The following is a 19,752-nucleotide window of genomic DNA, read 5'->3' on the forward strand; positions in this document are numbered from 1 at the left end:
AACTTCTGTACCTTTCACCACCCTGTTTATACCAAAATATTGGGGTATTTTTTTGAGGGGGAGGGGTCTTTCTCCTGCATGGTGGGAACTGGCTTGTAGGTGGGATACGATTGCCACGTCTCCCCACCGCACAAAAATTCAGCATTTAAAAAAAATTCTGTGCCTTGAATTCTTTCTTCTATTTGCCTCCATGTCAACCTTTCCTCTTCTCGTCCATTATAATCATTTTATTGTCTCCTCTTCATCCCCAGTCCTTCTGTGTCTCATGCCCTCTTCAAAAGAACCCACAAGCAGGGCTGCTGTTGATCTTAAAATGTTGTTAAGCATTAGAACATGAGAGGACAGTGGGTTGGTTTTACGTTGACCCTTTTCCTACCAAACACTGTATTTTGGGAAGCCTGGTAGGAGGCAAATGTTCGGAAAGGACTTGGTATATACACATTTCGATATCCTGATTTCCAGCTGTCTCTACAAGCAGGTGTCAGATAAAGCACACACAGTTTGAGGGGGGGGGGCTGTAAAGCAAAATCTGGGCTACAGATACTAAGGGTAAGATCTGCAAAGAAGGAAAGTCCATGTTCTACACCTTGGGAAGTTCTGCTAAAACTTTGTTCATATTCAAGCTCTCAAAAAGGAGCTGAGACCATGACCAGGCCAAGTGCCAAATGAGGAAGGATAGTCACTACCTCTGTCATTATTAACTTCCTGTCATTCAGCAGTTGGAGACAAGAGCCCACAAGGCATACAGGTTTAATTACTTTATTGTACAAAAAAGCCCTTTTGAAATGCCAGAGCTGTGTGAGTAGCCCTTGCCCTCCCCAGACTCTGGATGTTCCACCTCATGGAGTAAAATATCACAAAGCTGAAGCAGTGTTCAACAACCAAGTGGTTCCAGATCCTTGTTTCCTAGGTTCTGCCTTCAGGTACCATTTTGGAGCCCAGCCCTTCCTCTCGCAGTCTAGACAAAAGCCTCTTAGGCCCAAAGCAGTAGTCTGGTTCATGAAGCTGGTTAGGTGAGTTTCCAGTGATTCTCCAGTTCAGTCTTCTTAGGAAGAAAAAGGAGAAGAGGCCACTGCCTATAAAACTAAAAATAATGATAATCATGGAAGTTGAATTCATGGTGCCAGAGAAGCAGAGTCCCAGAAGTTGAAGAGCAAGACAGCTGTTGCCATGAGAAGGCGGGACGACTGCTTCAGAACAGGCCGGTGCCTCTTTACGTGGTTGTCTGCCTCCTTCCTTGGGCTCTTTTTGCTGGTCTGCCATGCCCGTTTTCTCCCATTCAATTCAGGAAGCCAAGAACTCCGCTCTCCTTTTCCGCAAGGCTCTGCTGCCTGCTCTTCCACGGTCACTATGTCACCTCTAATGTTATATGAACCTCCTCTTGGTGGTGGTGTGTTGAGCAGCTGCAAGTGCGGGCCTTGGCCAAGAGGGAGGGCTGGAAACCTGTAAGAGGTGGGGGCTCTGGCTCCTCCTCGTCAGGCTCCTCAGGCTGTGGCCCCAGCAAGCAATCTAGAGGGAGAAATTAAAGGGGGCACATGAAACTGCCATCTACAGTCGTTTTATCAAGGAAGGGAAGGTGTTTCAGCCCTGTATTGTCAGCCAAGTTGTATTTCCCTGATTTGCTATCCAAGATCCATTTTTAAAAGGAGGTGCCAGGGAGTGAGCCTGAGTCTTTGTGCCTATAGAATCATCCTCTCCCACTAAGCTATATATCCTATTCCCTAAAGGCAAATGTCTCCAAAGCTGCCATCCTGTGTTTTCCTTTCCTGTAGGAAAAGCACCTTAGCACTGCAGGGGGAGGAATCTTGAGCACCACTAAGAAAATGGCTGGACTAGTGTTCTGCATTGCAAACTTACCTGCTGATTTATTGTAAATGAAATGCAGCTACTAACAAAATAGGTGCCTACTATGAATAGCTACTGCCCTGTTTTCATCTGACTCTGTATTAGAAGGGGTTCTGCATTCTCCATGGAGCTCTATTCATCAACTTGAGCACATGGCCTCTAGCAGTAAGTGTGATGGACTGCTACACAATATAAGGGATGCACTTTGATACAATACAAATATAAGGGCAAGCTGTTTGGCGTTGGTTATGGCAAGTGAATGGAGACAGGCCAACTCAGCTCACATAATAGTAGATAGTACCCTTTAGTGTTGGTTTTAAATAAGTGTTCAATTATAGAACAAGATAATGCAAAATAGTACTTCGTTTGTGTCATGTCTGGGAATAGTGGTGTTACTATGCCCAAGTGGTTTTTTCTTTTTCTTTTATGGTGTAGATCAGATTTATGCTGTGGTGGTATATAGCTATATTATGCTATGCTTTGTGGCACATATCTAGTGATGGAAGCACTTTACAACCCCAAATATTTTCTACAAGTAAAGGTAAAGGACACCTGGACAGTTAAGTCCAGTCAAAGGCGACTATGGGGTTGCAGTGCTCATCTCACCAGCATTTGTCCACAGACAGCTTTCCGGGTCATGTGGCCAGCATGTCTAAACCGCTTCTGGCACAACGGAACACCATGTCTGAAGCCAGAGCGCACGGAAATGTCCTTTACCTTCCCACTACAGCAGTACTTATTTATCTACTTGCACTGGCATGCTTTCAAACCGCTAGGTTGGCAGGAGTTGGGACAGAGCAAAGGGAGCTCACCCTGTTGTGGAGATTTGAACTGCCGACCTTCCAATTGGCAAGCCCAAGAGGATCAGTGGTTTAGACCACAGCGCCACCCCCTAATTTCTGCAAGTAGAAGTGAAGGGCTGTAGGGGAGATGGTCACAGTATCCATAAATTCCTAGTGTTGAATGTCTGTCATTGCAGCTCCCCCCTGTCTTTCCCCTATCCCAAATAAAGAGCCCGATAGAGATGGGAATTGTGTTACAAAGCTGGTCCCACCAGAAAACATTTTATTGGAATGATCGTAACTCTACTCGCTGATCTTCAGACCTCAGGACTACAACCAGGTTGTGTAGCATTTCACAGGACTGTTGGAAATTTCTATGTGCAAAACATTCTCACATCTTGGAATCAAGCACATGAATCCCATTGAAATAGGTAATGAGTTTTTGGGGTTTTTTAACAGTCATAAAAGGCTGGGCTGTGTGTATATTTTACACTACAGGAGCATAGGCAAAATGCAGAGTATGGTACAGAGTTCAAAGTTAGTTTCTTCACAATTTCCATTCAAAAATGTTTCTAGCCCTGGTAGCTAGAAAGCATCTCAACAGTGACTGCTTGGAAAAACCAAAATGTGTGAATTAAAAGATTTACAGAAATAAACCTTAGTAACAGGGATCATAATCCTGAGAAGGTAGCCCATCTCAATCCTAAACTACTTACGCCTTGTGGGGATATCTTCAGGAAAAGAAAAGACTAAGGAGTAAACCTTACACAAAGCCAGAGTGGAGTCCCTAAGACAGCTGGATGGCGCCTTGTATGCTTTCTTCCGGTAATTCCTGCAGCCAAGCTGGTGCCAGACATCTTGCTCTCGAGACAGATGGATGCCAATACAGAGAAATAAGGCTCTGTGTAGTTAGTGTCCTGTATTTCTCAGTGTCCATTCTCATGGCTAGTAAACCAGAATACAGTGGTACCTCGGGTTACATACGCTTCAGGTTACATACGCTTCAGGTTACAGACTCCGCTAACCCAGAAATAGTGCTTCAGGTTAAGAACTTTGCTTCAGGATGAGAACAGAAATTGTGCTCTGGCGGTGCGGCAGCAGCAGGAGGCCCCATTAGCTAAAGTGGTGCTTCAAGTTAAGAACAGTTTCAGGTTAAGTACGGACCTCTGGAACGAATTAAGTACTTAACCCAAGGTACCACTGTAAATTGGGCAAAGCTTGAGAAGTCTGCATAATTATACAGGTCACAGAATTCAGCTTTTCTTGGTGCAGATTGTGGGATTTTTTTTTAAAGCACTGAATGCTACAAAGGGCATAGTTTATTGTACATCACTGCTGCTGTCAGCTGCCACACTCACCTGCCAGATCATGTGCCAGGTCTTTAATCAGGTGACCGACAATGGCATAGGCCACACTCACCACCACCATCACGGCCATGATCATGTAGAGCACAGCTTTGGGCAATGGAACAAGGTCATAGGCAGCTGGCTGGTATTCACTGTAAAGAGGGCTCTCATTGGAGGAAGAGGGTTGAGTAAGTAGTGCCAAGGTCTCGGTGCGATTCGAGGAGCTCATGTTCATTGGCCACGTTTGAGAGGGGAGAGCCATGTTCTGATATTGTGGAGCCTTGTTGCCTGGTGGATAAGTGGCTGCAGGGACAGGGAGAGTCTGAAACACAAGGGGAAGATACTTTGGTTAGTTAGGGGCCCATCATGAGCCCTGTCCTGATGCCATTTGCAAATGACTTATACTTGCTCTTACAGCCAAATTTGCAGTGGTATTGGAGAAGAGGGGGTTGCCTACCATGCAGGGGTTTTTGTTGAGGGAATGGAGCATGGGTTGGCAGCAGCAGCAAGGAAACCATTGATCTGCACCCCCTGGGTAACCCCTCTGAAATCAGTTTGTTTGGCTCACTGTTTGTTTGACACCAACCAACAGGTTTCTTAGCATCCTACCGCAGGAACATTGGACTTAAAAAGAGAGTAGTGTTTCCCAGCAGCTGCTGCTTTAAGAGTTTTTGCTATTTTGGGCTCAGTAACAGCTTTGGAAGTGACAATTTAGATTGGGAAAATGGCACTGGGGTCAGGGAGAGTTAAAAACCAATGAGGGTTCTCCAATGTTTGTGCACATGGAATCTTTTCAAAAACAGTGTGAAGTAGTACTGTCTGGACACAGGCTTACCACCTCAGTGAGGACTAAGCTCTAAGTGTGGTAAGAGGTTTGCATAAAAGTCCAGTATGCCAGATCCTGTCAAACCTTGACAGAACTTGTAATTTCATTCCCGTCTATCTTCATCTATTTATTTAGAATGCTGCTTTCCCCCATCCTTTTCTACCTTTTATTTTAAATATTCTATACCACTTCTCATTTGAAAATCACAAAGCTGTGTATAGCACCAAGTAAATAATACAGTAAAATCAACACCTATACATAAAGAAACAAGTTATCCAGGCAGTTCCTTGAGTCTTCTGCTCCAAATAACTAATCCTATTTCCATCCCTAGCCATTAGAACAGAGACAGGTCATTTCCCCCTCAAAATTCCAAAAGCAGGTACCAGTCCTTTTCTATGCCGAGCACTCAAATATTATCATATAAATAAATATTCAACAGAAATTGAAAATTTACTAGGAGTCCTACAAATGGGTTACATCAACATTTAGCATTAGAATTCCCTATTTGAACTTGGCAAATAAGGGGATTTATTTAATTTTTTTAGCAATTTCAGGTTGTGGTGCTACAAGTGCTGCACTACCAAGAAAAACTACCTGGCAAACTTCCCCATAACCTGCAGAGAGCAATTAAGACTTGATCTTCTAGTGGTGACAGGTTGGCCATTGCCAGGTTACATCACCCTGCTGTCATCAGTATGTTGCTAGCCTACAACTGCCATGCCTTACCACTGGGTATGGTTTCTGGGACTGATGGGAGATAGAGTCCAACAACATCTGAAAGGCCACTGGTTCCCTACTTCAAGCACAGATGGACTCTTAGTACTGTTAAGAAGGATGCTCCAGGCAGATCCCAGTTCTACTCTAAGAAGGGGGTCCATACACCATTTTATATCCCAGAAATTTATCAATCTCTTTTGTGGCAATCCCAGAAATTTCTCCATCTCTTTTGTGGCAATCCCACAAGCTTCTCCCAGCCTTTAAATCACAGGATGGGAGTGTTCCTCAAGCAGGGTGGCAGGAAAATTAAACAAATGGGCAACTGCATCTTACCACACATGCTGAAAAGCCCAAAAGGGAAGGCAAACCTGTTGCAAATAATTCCTTCTTTATCCCGAATACAGTCAGGAGAGTTCCTCTTGTGCCTTTCTAAATGACACCCCTGCCAGAGTCACACCCATTTAAGTAAGGTGCAAATAATGCTACTAAGTTAGCATAATATTTGCAAACAGATCTGGCGGTTCCCTCATTGCAAGAAGCAAAGCTACAGGGAACCAGGCAGGGGGCCTTCTCAGTAGTGGCGCCCGCCCTGTGGAACGCCCTCCCATCAGATGTCAAAGCGATAAACAACTACCTGACATTCAAAAGACATCTTAAGGCAGCCCTGTTCAGGGAAATTTTTAATGTGTGACATTTTAGTGTTTTTTTGGTCTCTGTGGAAGCCGCCCAGAGTGGCTGGGGTACAAATAATAAATTATTATTATTATTAGTAGTAGTAGTAGTAGTAGTAGTAGGCAACTATTTTCATATTGCTGCAAAGAAGAGATTTTAATGAGGTTTTGCTTACTGTACTTTTTGCTGCTCTGTTAACACCCTTAGTATGAAGGCAAAAGCTCTGACCTTAAATAGGTTGTCTGCATTTTGCATAGTATGAATGGGATGGAGTTTCAGCCCATGTGTTTTCAACCTCCTGTTTCATAATAAATCTATCCCGGTGTGCTCCTTTACTGACCTCCTACTATGTATATTCACCAACTAGCAAAATACCCTCTGTGGGAGGATGATTAGGTGATGGGCAATAGCAGCTAGCTTTGTCAATAATTGGTACTGGCATCCACTTCTACAGTTATAAAGTTGGTAGCTGGAGGGAGCAAAATTAATTGTAAAGATGTGGCAATATGAAGTCAGAATGGGGTACTAGTTCTTTCCACAAAACCTTCCTGAATAATCAGCAAAGGATCTTGTGGCACCTTGAAGAGTTACATTTCATTATGGCATAAATCATTCCTAGGCTAGGCAGTTGACAGTTGCATATATATATATATATACACACACACACACACACACACACACACACACACACACGGTGATAGTAAAAAGGTGCAGAGCTGTTAACTAGTGAGGTCAGAAGGAAATTAAAAGCGAAAAGTACGGATAGTGACAATTCAGTTTGATTTATAATGTCTCAGTAGTAGTAGTAGTAATAATAATAATAATAATAATAATAATAATAATAATAATAATAATTTATTATTTATACCCCGCCCATCTGGCTGGGCCTCCCCAGCCATTCTGGGCGGCTTCCATAGAAACCAAAAATACAGTAAAATATCACACGTTAAAAACTTCCCTGAACAGGGCTGCCTTAAGATGTCTTCTGAATGTCAGGTAGCTGTTTATCACTTTGACATCTGCTGGAAGGGCGTTCCACAGGGCGGGCGCCACTACCGAGAAGGCCCTCTGCCTGGTTCCCTGTAGCTTTGCTTCTCGCAATGAGGGAACTGCCAGAAGGCCCTTGGCACTGGACCTCAGCATCCGGGCAGAACGATGGGGGTGGAGACGCTCCTTCAGGTATACTGGACCGAGGCCGTTTAGGGCTTTAAAGGTCAGCACCAACACTTTGAATTGTGCTCGGAAACGTACTGGGAGCCAATGTAGGTCTTTCAAGACCGGTGTTATATGGTCTCGGTGGCCGCCCCCAATCACCAGTCTAGCTGCCACATTCTGGATTAGTTGTAGTTTCCGAGTCACCTTCAAAGGTAGCCCCACGTAGAGTGCATTGCAGTAGTCCAAGCGGGAGATAACCAGAGCATGCACCACTCTGGCGAGACAGTCCGCAGGTAGATAGGGTCTCAGCCTACGTACCAGATGGAGCTGGTAAACAGCTGCCCTGGACACAGATTTGACCTGTGCCTCCATGGACAGCTGTGAGTCCAAAATGACTCCCAGGCTGCGCACCTGGTCCTTCAGGGGCACAGTTACCCCATTCAGGACCAGGGAATCCTCCACACCTGCCCGCCTCCTGTCCCCCCAAAACAGTACTTCTGTCTTGTCAGGATTCAACCTCAATCTGTTAGCTGCCATCCATCCTCCAACCGCCTCCAGACACTCACACAGGACCTTCACCGCCTTCACTGGTTCTGATTTAAAGGAGAGGTAGAGCTGGGTATCATCCGCATACTGATGAACACCCAGCCCAAACCTCCTGATGATCTCTCCCAGCAGCTGCATGTAAATGTTGAAAAGCATGGGGGAGAGGACAGAACCCTGAGGCACCCCACAAGTGAGAGCCCAGGGGTCTGAACACTCATCCCCCACCACCACTTTCTGAACACGGCCCAGGAGGAAGGAGCGGAACCACTGTATGACAGTGCCCCCAGCTCTCAACCCCTCAAGACGGTCCAGAAGGATGTTAGGAGTCCTAAGACAAAGCCATGAGTGCAACAGCAAACTGGAAGTCTGCTCTATCTCTGTGCAATAACTTGTTCTGGGTTATTGATGTTTGCTGATGCTGCATGTTGGTCAGCATAGCAGGATTGCTGTAAAAAATACACCTTCAGACTTCATTGTAGCCATGCAATACAGTTCAATAATCTTACAAATTAAGACTCCTGTAGAAGCACTTGTTGCCAATTCAAAGAAAGCAGCAATATTTCACTGGGCAGAACAAAAATCAACCAGTAGCGAATCAATGTCCGAGCTACAATGGCCTTTTAAATCTTTTCCTTTAACACTTGGAATGTTTCAGAATGAAGTTCTAAAATGGATATAGTTTTAGCTTTCTCTCTGTGATATATTTACCTTTTTCATGCTTCTTTTTAGAATTGTATATTGAGTTTTATTGTTTTTCTTATATGACTGAATCTTGGCTGTTGGGCAACTAATAAACATGGTAATTTTAACAAAAAAGCTTTTATAAATTTTATAACTGTGTAGCCAAGCTATAGGCCAGGAACTATCCCAGAAATTTGGCAGAGGTGTGGGAGCTCACCACAAGGAAGCAGGTCCCATGTCTATGTAGTTAGAAGTATGCATCAATAGGAATGCGGACATGCAAGACAGCATAGCAAATTAACACATCAGTATCAATGAGTGACCTTCCTATTGCCTTCCAAAGGTTTGGTTTTTTTTTTTAAAAAAAAAAAAACACCTTTAGGACTATTCACCCAAACAGGGCCACTGCTAGCAGCTAGGATCCAGAACGTACAGCTTCCTATTGCCTTCCAAAGGTTTGGTTTTTTTTAAAAAAAAAAAACACCTTTAGGACTATTCACCCAAACAGGGCCACTGCTAGCAGCTAGGATCCAGGAACGTACAGCTTTTCAAAGCCTTGTAATATCTCCAAAAATGCATTTTAGCTACGCAGCTATTAAGGATACCAGAGCCTTTGTTCATAGAACTAGCATGGCAAATGGGAACTAGACAGCTGTACTGTATTTCAAATGTCAGAAAGATTCTCACTTGACAGAAACTTCATGACATTGTCCAACAACTTGCTGAAATGAAGGATTGTGTAAAAAAGCACCCTGTCCCTTAGAAAGGAAGATTGCCTCTATTTTGAATATTAGAAAAGCAAGGCAGGGGAAAAGAGTGGTTTGCCCCTAATCCAGGCATGTGCAAAGTCAGATGGTCAGTTTAATCCAGCCCCTGTGGCAGTTTATTTCCTGGGGTAAAAGCCTAAAAAAACCTCAGCAACTTTGGGGTAAAATCATTAAAAAGGGCAACAACTTTGGTTGGCCCTTTGGCCGGCCCTCACGGCCCTTCACTTCATCAAATCTGGCCCTCTTTGAAAAAAGTTTGGACACCACTGTGTAGTAAGAATTTTATTCAGGTTTTTTCAGCCTGATGTAGTAGTGGCATATTAAAACTAATAAATACAATACAAAGCCTTCTTTGTTAAATGCATTTTGTCACAGGAGTCTTGTTTTTTCCTACAAGAGACTAACATGGCTACCCAACCAGATTAATCAGTAGGAAGTGATGCTGCCTCCTCCAATCGGGTATAACAGTTGTTGGTACTGAGCAGCATTTAATTTCTAAGGGGGGGGAAGAAAGGTAGAAAGGCACCATTGAGAAAATAATTCAAATTTTAAAAGCAATAAAGTCATTTGTGGGGAAATTTGCCTCCTCGCCTTCTTGCTAATTCCAATGAGGGTTACTGAGCAAAGGCTTTGTGGAATCCTGTTACTTGTTCCTAAGCCTTCCAAGAAGTTATTAAGATTTACAAGGCTTAAAATAACTGCTCTTTTGTTTGGTTGTTTTCCCCCTAGCCTGCCTCTGCAGTTATGGCTTGAAAGAAAAAAGAAAATGCACACAGAAAAAACCACTATATTTAAATTGTTAGTGCCAGTTATGAGTGGCTCTGGGGGTGCATCACTTTATAGCTAGTTACAGAGAGACAGAAGGCAAAGTACATCAGAAGGGACGATTTGGCATCAGCTCCTGTTATATGACTCTCTGCCCTCCCTACAAATCCAGCATAAAACCCAGGGGTCTTGTATCAATGCACTGCTGTTCAAGCAAGTGAGAAAGCAAGCAGACACATTTTAACACGTTCCATAGCGAGGGCAAAAGCAACCTGCACTTTTAACACTTTCCACTGGTGCAGCAAAGGGAATTCTGGTGGGTGCTGCTGCTTATCATGTGAGGAATGACAGAAACTAACATCATTTTCCTGCACAGTTATTAAAAGTTTCCTTCTAGTTTCCACATACCCCTCCCCATCTTTTACCTGGGTGGTGATGTTGGATTTTATGTTCTCGTCCCCTGCTTTGATGGCGCATCTGCTTCTTTGCAAGTTTGGCAGGCAGCAGCTGAGAAGAAGGCAGTTCTGAGCTCCTCTGGTTTCAGGACTCCGCTGAAGAAGCACAACAAATAGATTAGCAGCTGCGGTCACTGCCCAGGCCGCTGCTTTGAAAAGTGCAGAGAGCGCCTGGCCAGGGAAACCCAGGGAAAGACTCCGCCCACTCAAGTGATGTCACGGAATGGTTTCTTGTCTGGTTGGATCTCATTTTGGGCTTTTGAATGCACAGCTGATGATAACAGCACAGTAGTACAGTATATTTATTTCGGTCAATGACCAGTAGAGAAGAGCCTAGGATACAAGATAAGAAGATAGTCAACTGAACACACATCTCCTAAATGTAGTGGCTTAAAGGAGTTACAACTATCAGCATGAAGTGAATTTGTTTTGAAGGGAGCACATTATTGCAGGAAGCTGGCCACAGCATGCATATATATATATGCATATATATATATATATATATATATATATGTATGTATATTTGCTGTAATGTATATAAATTAGATAAATAGTTCATTTATATACATTACAACAATTATTCAACCATAATTTTAACATTATTATTATTATTATTATTATTATTATTATTATTATTATTTCCAGGTCGTCTCCCTTCCCCTTCTTTCTGCAGTTCTTTGAATTTATTTTCGTCCTTTCCTGCATACTCTAAATCATCTTAATTTATTTTTTTATTCATCTATCTCATACATATCTCGTATATATTTTTGAAACTGCAGGTTTTTACAATAATCCTGCCAATGTCTTGATCTGATTACAGTATTTGTAAATATGCAATAAACCATTTCCATTCCTTTCTAAAAAGTTTGTTATCTTGATTTCTTATTCTTCCGGTAAGTTTTGCCATTTCTGCATACTCCATCAGTTTCTGTACATACATAAATAGATTTCTATACTGTTTAGGTAGTTCTGATCCCATAATTCCCAAGAGAAAAGCTTCTGGGTGTTTTTTTTTTACAAATGTTATCTTAAACATCTTTTTCAATTCATTATACACTCTTGGAACCTTAAAACTGCCTTTCTGAGCTTTTAACTGCAAAAAAAAAAAAAGATTTTAAAATTAAATTTAAAAAAAATCATTTTTATTTTTAAAATAAAAGCTGAAAGTAGCTTTTGCTGTTGTTGTTATTAATTAACTAGGCCATAACATATTGAAATGAATTGCCTGGGATATTTGCACATTTCTGGACTTAAGGAAATGTACTTGGATGAAACACTCAGCAATATTTATCTCGACAGGGTTCCTAAACTCAAAATACTTCATCCTCCCACCTGGTAGCGCTGCCTCCTCTGTCTTGCGTTTCTTTTCTGATCATTTTCAAAATATCGCTCCACTTTAACAAGAAAGTTGGGTGGCTTTTTGCTTTAGTGCTCTGTAGTGTAATACTTTTAGTTTAGTAATCCTATTAACCAAGGCAAGGGGGAGGTGTGCCCCCTTTTCTTAAGGTGCGAAGCTCTATTTTGGTGCTGTCTGCACATGGATTATGATAGTAAAAATACACCAGCTGGCAAATCTCATATGTGGAGTCACCCAAATCCAGGACAACTCACAAAGCCTCACTGATTGTGGAATCTCAGTCTAGATTTGTTAACTTTTAAAAGACAAGAGTCTTCTTTCCATCCTCTGGATTTTCAGAGTCATGGCTCTCAACTTTCTTATCCTGTTCTTACTCTACAAATCGGTCTTTGCAGAATAGCAAATTAATGAAAGAACTGTCAGATTATATGTATAAGTATGTATTTTATATGGACTTGCAACTAATGTTTAACTAATTTTATTTTGAACTGGGCAAGAAGTGGACATTGCCAGGAGAAACTGCAATATCCACAAACCAGTGGATATCCACAAACCAGCCTTCCAGGACACTCTTTAATAAACTTATCTTAAGGTGTCCATTCTGGACTCAAGGAAGAATACAACATGAAACAGCTGAATTACAATACATGAAAAAGTTCAATGCCACTGCTTTTGGGTTAAATAGATTTTTTTTTTTTTATAATACTGTATATGTTAATTAGCTGACCAATGCCAGTTTATCTATGCTATGTATTATTGCAAATGTAGTGGTTCCTGCCCCCACTGTAGGTGTCATTAAATCATCTCAGTTGTTCTCAATTATCACCAGTCTGCTTCTATAAAAGATTAGAAGTTTGCCTATTTAATATACATTTTCACTGTAATTTTTACCCGAGGTACCACTGTATTACAATTTTAATTTAAATGGCAAGACATTAAATGCAATGGGTGGAATTTGACGTCCCACTATGACGTAACATGAGGTATTACTGTACAGTGGTACCTCGGGTTAAGTACTTAATTTGTTCTGGAAGTCTGTTCTTAACCTGAAACTGTTCTTAACCTGAAGCACCACTTTAGCTAATGAGGCCTCCCGCTGCCACCAGAGCAGGATTTCTGTTCTCATCCTGAAGCAAAGTTCTTAACTTGAAGCATTATTTCTGGGTTAGCGGAGTCTGTAACCTGAAGCGTATGTAACCTGAAGCGTATGTAACCTGAGGTACCACTGTATAGCTATTCCCTGTCAGGAAAAGAGGGGGGAGTATAAATAAATATGTAGTAGCATAAATAAATAGAAAAACAGATAGTCTTTCATTCGAACAAAATGTGTTCTGATGGCTGGTGATTTGGAAATGCAGATATTTGTAGCCAGGCCCCTCGTACCCGTTAAATGCTAGGAAAAGGCTTGCTGCTGCCCTGAGGGAATTTTGGGCGGGAATCAGCTTTCCCTCAGGGCAGAGTTTGGTCCACTTGTCTTAGAACAAAAGCAGTGAAGGAAAATGGTAAACTGTGACACCTTTCTCACAAAATCACAGTTTCAAGCCCCACCCCCCACTCCCATTTTTCCTTTGGGCTCTTCTTCCATGCACAATCCTTCTTGAGAGTAGGGCGTGTGTGATCCTTTTTCATTTCTGTGAGGAGATTATTTATATAGCAATGTCTCTTAAACATGTCCTGAGTAGTGTCCCATGGACCTCGTAGTTAGTCACACATCAAGACGTTTGGTTAATATCGGGCGGAGAGAAATGTACCCCATCATCTCCCCTCCCTACCGTACACAGATTACACCATTTTGTAATCCCTCCCCCCTCGTGCTTTCTTTTCTGTGGTAAAAAACCCCCGAGTGTTAAAAGTGTTGTGGGTGCCAGCACAAAATGGCTGCCACTGGGCAGCAAGAAGGTGCCAGGGTACTGTACAAAAACTTTGTGACTTTTGTGACTTTTTCAGTCATGAAAAAGATCTGCCCCTCCTTATTTCTAATTGTAACATTAGCAAAGCTTTAAAAAGTGGGGAGGTGTTTTAAGAAAGACAACTTTTTCCCCCTTTTAAATGGAGAACTGAATGATATACGTAACTTATAAAAGCCTAATTCTCTTATGATAGCCTCAATTTTTCATACATGACAAAAACGAAGGGCTTGGCCAAAGTCACACAACTTCATGACTGAAGAGGTATCTAAGCTGAGGTTTTTCTTTGCTCCCAAGTCTCATCAGCCTATCAGCTAAAAAAAACCCCGTTTTCCATCTTGCATGCAGATATATTTTCGCTTCCGTCTTTTCTCGGGTTCTGGAGGAGAAAAACTGCTTCTTAAAAAATTTATTTAACATTAATATTACTCACTTGAAAAGAAGCAAACCATCATACATAGTGATTCAGATTCATTCTCAGATATACATATAGAGCATTAGATTGCACTTAATTCCTTTCCTATTGGAATTTCCTGAACACAGTGACTATAAATGAAGCAGGATAAATCAAATTGTGGATAGAATGCTCTCCAGCCAACCCCAAGCTGAACAGATTAGAAGTTGTTCAAGAAGTCATCATTTCTTTGGTTCTCAGCAAACTAGGGTTGGAGGGTCAGCTCAGATTAATTTTTTCTATTGCGGGTTTATTATTTAACCTTCTGAAGTTGCTGTCATTATGTAGGTGGGCATGTGAGAGAGATGGGCATCTCTGTCCTCACTTTATTAACTGTTCTTCCATATTAGCCACAATCCAGAGTAGGAGGTATATCTCATCTGCATGCACAGCACATTGAGTGTCTTATTTTATTGTTCAGCTGATGCCTCTGCTGCGTCAAAACCTGCTTTGGAGTTTCAGAAGTGGCTTGCAGTCTAATGTCATGTCGTCCTGTGATGGAAAAATACAGGCCCAAGCCAAGGATGGAATCCAAGTAAACAGTTGTTGAATGCTAGGCTTTGATTTCATCTAGAACTAGATGAGGATTTTATCTCTTTCATGACCCAGGCAAGATCAGTAAGAGCCATCTGAGATTTTAGCATTTTCCATCACCCATAACAGATTTGATTAGTGGATTCTGAATGAACACTTACATGTACTGTGCTGACCACAGACAAAATATGCCTAAATCTGCTCAGCATGCTTGTCCTGAATTTCTGAGAGTATTCACAGTTAGTTACAGTATTTATTATAATTTTCCTTATAGAGAAATGGTACGTAAGTTTTGTAATACAAGTATTTTGTAATTATCCTTTGGTGTTTTTTAAATCTCTGTGTTATAGATAAACTTATTCTCCTCATCATTACAGGCTGCTATGTCTAATAAGAAATTTCAGCTCCAAGAGTCAGAACAGGAGCAAGATAAACCTGATAGTCCATTTGACATCTTCACTAATCTAGAAAGAAATGACTTAAGTGATAATCCATCCAGGTAAGAATTACATTTTTTAAAAAACACACCAAATAAACCAAAATACTGTTAAATCTTAAAATAACTGTGCATATTGACAAAAGCATGTCCTAATCTAACGATTTAACAAATGTGAAGGAGTTGATATGGGTAACAAAGTTGGAATCATTCATAAAGCAAACTTTTTAGAGAGATCGGTTTTCAGTGTGGTTCACTCCTAGTATGGGAACACTTAGCAGTATCAGCTATGGCTGCACCTGGTCCAGAGTACCACATAACCAAAATGTGGATGCTTGACTAAGGTTGTACACAAATATTATGCACATTATGGCCGCAACCATTGGAACATAGGAATATTCCTTATAGTATTGGTTCATCTACCTCAGTATTTTCTACAGACTGGCAGCAGCTCCTCAGGGCTTCAGACAGGTGGGTTTCCCAGCCCTGCCTGTAAATGCCAGGGACTGATTTGGGACCTGTTGCATGCAATGCAAGACCAGGGCCTATTCCTCAGAATATTCCAGTGACCCCCACTGAATTATGGGATCAGAGAGAAGGGATGAGTCCACATTTCTTCAATCAAGAGAATACTAGATGAAATGTAGGACTTTGGATGGGGTTCTTTGGCTCAATCGTGAAATTCACTGGTGGGCTTTCAGCCTCCAGGGTTGTTGTGAGGATAAAATGGGATAACCTTCTCAATGCTCCCCCTGGGCTTTTTGGAGGAAGGGTCAGTGGCAGAGACTTGGATATGAAGAAAACCTGGAATCTTTTGGTGCGAGTGGAAGTAATTCTCAAAGTGTGTTTCATTGGCACAATATGCCAGTGCAACTCTTCCATACATCTAAAACAACCTCTCCTGCTTGCGATGTTGGCACAGTAAAGAGACTTACTTGGTGGGAGTGTCCCAAAGCAACATTCTTTGGGGATATAATTTTCATCAATATCAACTGTATTATGGGCCAGGATCTTCTGCCTATTCCATTACTGTGAAAACTAAAATGAAGACTGAAAGCTCAAGGAACTTGTAGGCTTCCTATTAATGACAGCCAGATTGGTTATCACTAGACATTGGGAATACCTTGACCTCTTGCTGGGTACCTGGTACAACAAAGCCTGATTCCTGTCAGTCTCAGAATAATTAAGCAAAATATGTCTCTTTAGGGGACAAATTAAGAAAGATACATTTTATAACATCTGGCAATTTTTTATTGAATTTACAGTGAATATGTTTGCCCCCAATGAGAATCCGCCCCCCCCCCAATAATGCACCTTGGTTTGGAATCAGAAACCAGTTTGGTGATATGTCCCCTAGTGTCTGGACTGAGTGGTCTTGACTTTTTCTTCCTGTTACTTTTTTGAGCAAACTTTCTTGATAATCCTGTGAAGTAGAATATGTTGTAAGATATGACTAAATTATGATTCATTTCTTTTGGCTTATTTTGTGTGTATGCATAACCAATTTCTTTATAATTTGAACTTCTTTAAAAAATCAGATAAATTGAGTAGCCCCCACTCTTGAGTAAAATATTGGTGCCTTTGCTGTTTTGAATTCAAAGGCAAAAATGAAGACAATTCAAACAGCATTTGACATTTTTTCATGATCTATAGGAAAGAAACTTCTAACACATCTCTTCCTAATTCAAATACAACTGGAGGGGAGTCGGACAGCAAATCCTCAAGTTATTTTATAGCCCTTGATTCATCTATTGAAAATCTGCAAGAAAGAGCCCAGCAAATAATTGATAAGATGAATGAGAAGCGTAAAGAAGACCAAGTGCTCATGAACAATTTCCGAGAAGGTCTTTTGATGAAGGTAAATATGTGGGGGTAATGGAGTGCAGGGAATCTGAGGATCAAGAAAGAATTATTGAGCTCCATCTTGCCAGTTAGCAAATGTTTTGTATTATTTTCCCCCAAAACATTACAAATCTACCTGGTGCATTTAACTAAGATTTACAAATTGTTAACACCAGTGTCCTGGAAAAATGTTAAGTACCAGCCTTGAGTTTATTCCCTCATACCACATCCCCTCCACCGACTGTGGAGTGCCACTGTATTCTGCTCTGGTCAGACCTCACCTGGAGTACTGTGTCCAGTTCTGGGCACCACAGTTCAAGAAGGACACTGACAAACTGGAACGTGTCCAGAGGAGGGCAACCAAAATGGTCAAAGGCCTGGAAACGATGCCTTATGAAGAACGGCTAAGGGAGCTGGGCATGTTTAGCCTGGAGAAGAGGAGGTTAAGGGGTGATATGATAGCCATGTTCAAATATATAAAAGGATGTCACATAGAGGAGGGAGAAAGGTTGTTTTCTGCTGCTCCAGAGAAGCGGACACGGAGCAATGGTTCCAAACTACAAGAAAAAAGATTCCACCTAAACATTAGGAAGAACTTCCTGACAGTAAGAGCTGTTCGACAGTGGAATTTGCTGCCAAGGTGTGTGGTGGAGTCTCCTTCTTTGGAGGTCTTTAAGCAGAGGCTTGACAACCATATGTCAGGAGTGCTCTGATGGTGTTTCCTGCTTGGCAGGGAGTTGGACTCGATGGCCCTTGTGGTCTCTTCCAACTCTATGATTCTATGATTCTATGACTGGACAAACTCCCTCAATTCTTTCCTCTTCCCACTTCCTGTATTGAAAGGTGCTTTTCCCACATCCATATTGACTAATTTGCTCATCTTCATCCGTGAACTCTGCACTGTTCTGTGCTTGGCAGAAGTGGTTCTATGGGTGGGGTGGAGCTGCTACATTAGTTTTCCAGTAGGTGGGTCGCTGTTGTTTAGTGGGCGAGGCAGTGGGGAGACCAACATGGTGCAATCAGTGTTTAGCATGCCACCCTCTGCTTGCCAGGCTCTCCTTCCTATGTTTACTGACATGTCCATGTTGCATCAATAACACCTGAAAAAGCCCCACAGTGACCACACCACAAATAGCGTTTTGTGATCACTTCAAAGGGACTCAAAATTACTGCATGGTTGCCTATTCGATTGTGTTCTAACTTGTCACAGCCCGATCCTGCCATTTCATTTTGCTATACTTCCTAGACCCTACATGTAAATGTGACTGTCATACAGCTGATGTGTGAGCATAGCCACTCTTAAGGAATTATCACTTAATCCTTAGCTACTCATAGGTGGACACATTTGTGTTAGAAATGAAAAGCAGGTAGTCTTTTTATTTAGGGAAACCCTATTCCTAAGGAGTCATTAGAAATCTAAAGTCTACTTTAACTCCTGCTTCTTTCTCTTTCTACCAAAAAGGTTTCAAGCTTGGCAGAGAAGTTGGAGGAAAGCATGTTCCCTGTCTATGATCATCATAACAAGCTCATTCAAGATAAAATCCAAGAGCTTTACCAGATCATGGAGAGGATCAAACAAATTGAAACAGAGCTCAGGAAGGTCTGTCACACTGTGGAGATGTTATATAAAGACCTGTGTGAGCAGCCTGAATTGTGATTGCATGGAGAGAGAAAAAGTTGGGGAATATTGTTACATGTCCTTTTGCATCACTGGTGAATGTAATGGATATATACTTACTTGGTACCCCAAGCCCCTGTAATCTGAGTTCTGACTGTTTTTGTTGTTCTGAATTTGTTACTTGTTTCAAAAATACTTTAAAAAATAATGAAGGTGGAGAAAGGAAGAACGTATTTAAACAGAAAGGAAAAAATTGAATCCCAGTTATCAGGATCAAACTAGACATGTTCATATTATATAGCAGATTTTTGTTAAATAGCTAAAGTGGAAGGGTGGGGTAGCAGGATTGGGACCACTGAATGGCAGGAGGGTGCCTTTACTCCTTTGCCCCTGCCACAGGCCTAGCTGGGCCTATCTCACACACCTGTTACATCACAACTGGTATCATGGGAGGTGGGATTCCTATCACAACACAGTAGGAACAAAGAGTTAAAGGCTCCTCCCCTTCATTTAATAAAAAATCAACTACAAAACCAAACTATGCAACAGATATCACATTTGGCCCTCAGTAAGCAAATTTCAGGCACTTTGTTTGTCATTCTTTGCTTGTGTGCATGAGTCGAATTATTCCAGGGTGAAAACTCAATAAAATTGGAAATATATTGGCATGAAAAACTGTACTTTATTTTTGTTTTACAGAAGAGTTTGAACTACTGCCATTATGTCTTAAGGAACTATAAATATAACAAAATGGCTTGAAAAGATACTGACTAAAACAGAATGAAGGGAAACATGGTCCCCGATTTCTGTCTCCTGCTTCCATTTTGTCATCATTGAGCTATTTCAACAGGACATTTTTTTTAAAGGGTGCTGAACTATTCAGTTGTCTGGTCATGGTGGCTTATTAATTATGCTACTACTGCTAGTCATTTCTGCAACTTTTGCACCACAGCATGCATTGCAATTAAGCCAGGGATTTTTGTTACCACCAAGATAATGATATACTCCTTGCAAAGACAATTTAGGGTACTGAAGATATCCAACACT

The 19,752-nt window shown here is 41.6% G+C and overlaps 2 protein-coding genes across 10 annotated transcripts; one reads left to right on the top strand and one right to left on the bottom strand.

Annotated features, from left to right (window-relative positions):
* Positions 1-150: 150 nt before the first annotated feature.
* On the bottom strand, positions 151-13,548 carry LOC307206155 (uncharacterized protein). The gene is made up of 4 exons (XM_079958954.1): positions 13,470-13,548; positions 10,528-10,653; positions 3,986-4,295; positions 151-1,509 (listed from the first exon to the last, which is right to left on the bottom strand). Exons 1-4 carry the CDS (start codon positions 13,497-13,499, stop codon positions 1,349-1,351), a joined length of 627 nt encoding a protein of 208 aa, XP_079815080.1. The 5' UTR covers positions 13,500-13,548; the 3' UTR covers positions 151-1,348.
* SYCE2 (synaptonemal complex central element protein 2) lies at positions 1,547-19,380 on the top strand. 9 transcript variants are annotated; one of them, XM_079958961.1, is made up of 4 exons: positions 1,547-1,900; positions 15,187-15,308; positions 16,899-17,103; positions 18,550-19,380. In XM_079958961.1, exons 2-4 carry the CDS (start codon positions 15,193-15,195, stop codon positions 18,742-18,744), a joined length of 516 nt encoding a protein of 171 aa, XP_079815087.1. In that variant the 5' UTR covers positions 1,547-1,900; positions 15,187-15,192; the 3' UTR covers positions 18,745-19,380. The 9 variants fall into 9 exon arrangements, with proteins under 9 accessions (XP_079815087.1, XP_079815085.1, XP_079815086.1 ...); XM_079958959.1 differs by lacking the exon at positions 1,547-1,900 and adding an exon at positions 13,313-13,416; XM_079958960.1 differs by lacking the exon at positions 1,547-1,900 and adding an exon at positions 13,437-13,522.
* The last annotated feature ends 372 nt before the right edge of the window (positions 19,381-19,752 follow it).

This window comes from Podarcis cretensis (genome assembly GCF_951804945.1).
Source record: "Podarcis cretensis genome assembly, chromosome: 17".
NCBI lineage: Eukaryota > Metazoa > Chordata > Lepidosauria > Squamata > Lacertidae > Podarcis > Podarcis cretensis.

Excerpts from the sequence above, each read along its gene's own strand:
- LOC307206155 (XM_079958954.1), bottom strand. The coding sequence starts at position 13,499 with ATGGAAGAAGAGCCCAAAGGAAAAATGGGA. Across the intron at positions 10,654-13,469 it reads AGCCCAAAGGAAAAATGGGA|CGGAGTCCTGAAACCAGAGG; the intron begins GTGGGGGGTGGG and ends GTGCTTCTTCAG. Across the intron at positions 1,510-3,985 it reads CCTGGCACATGATCTGGCAG|ATTGCTTGCTGGGGCCACAG; the intron begins GTGAGTGTGGCA and ends TTCTCCCTCTAG.
- SYCE2 (XM_079958955.1), top strand. The coding sequence starts at position 13,789 with ATGGCTGCCACTGGGCAGCAAGAAGGTGCCAGG. Across the intron at positions 13,822-15,186 it reads GGCAGCAAGAAGGTGCCAGG|GCTGCTATGTCTAATAAGAA; the intron begins GTACTGTACAAA and ends TCATCATTACAG. Across the intron at positions 15,309-16,898 it reads TTAAGTGATAATCCATCCAG|GAAAGAAACTTCTAACACAT; the intron begins GTAAGAATTACA and ends CATGATCTATAG.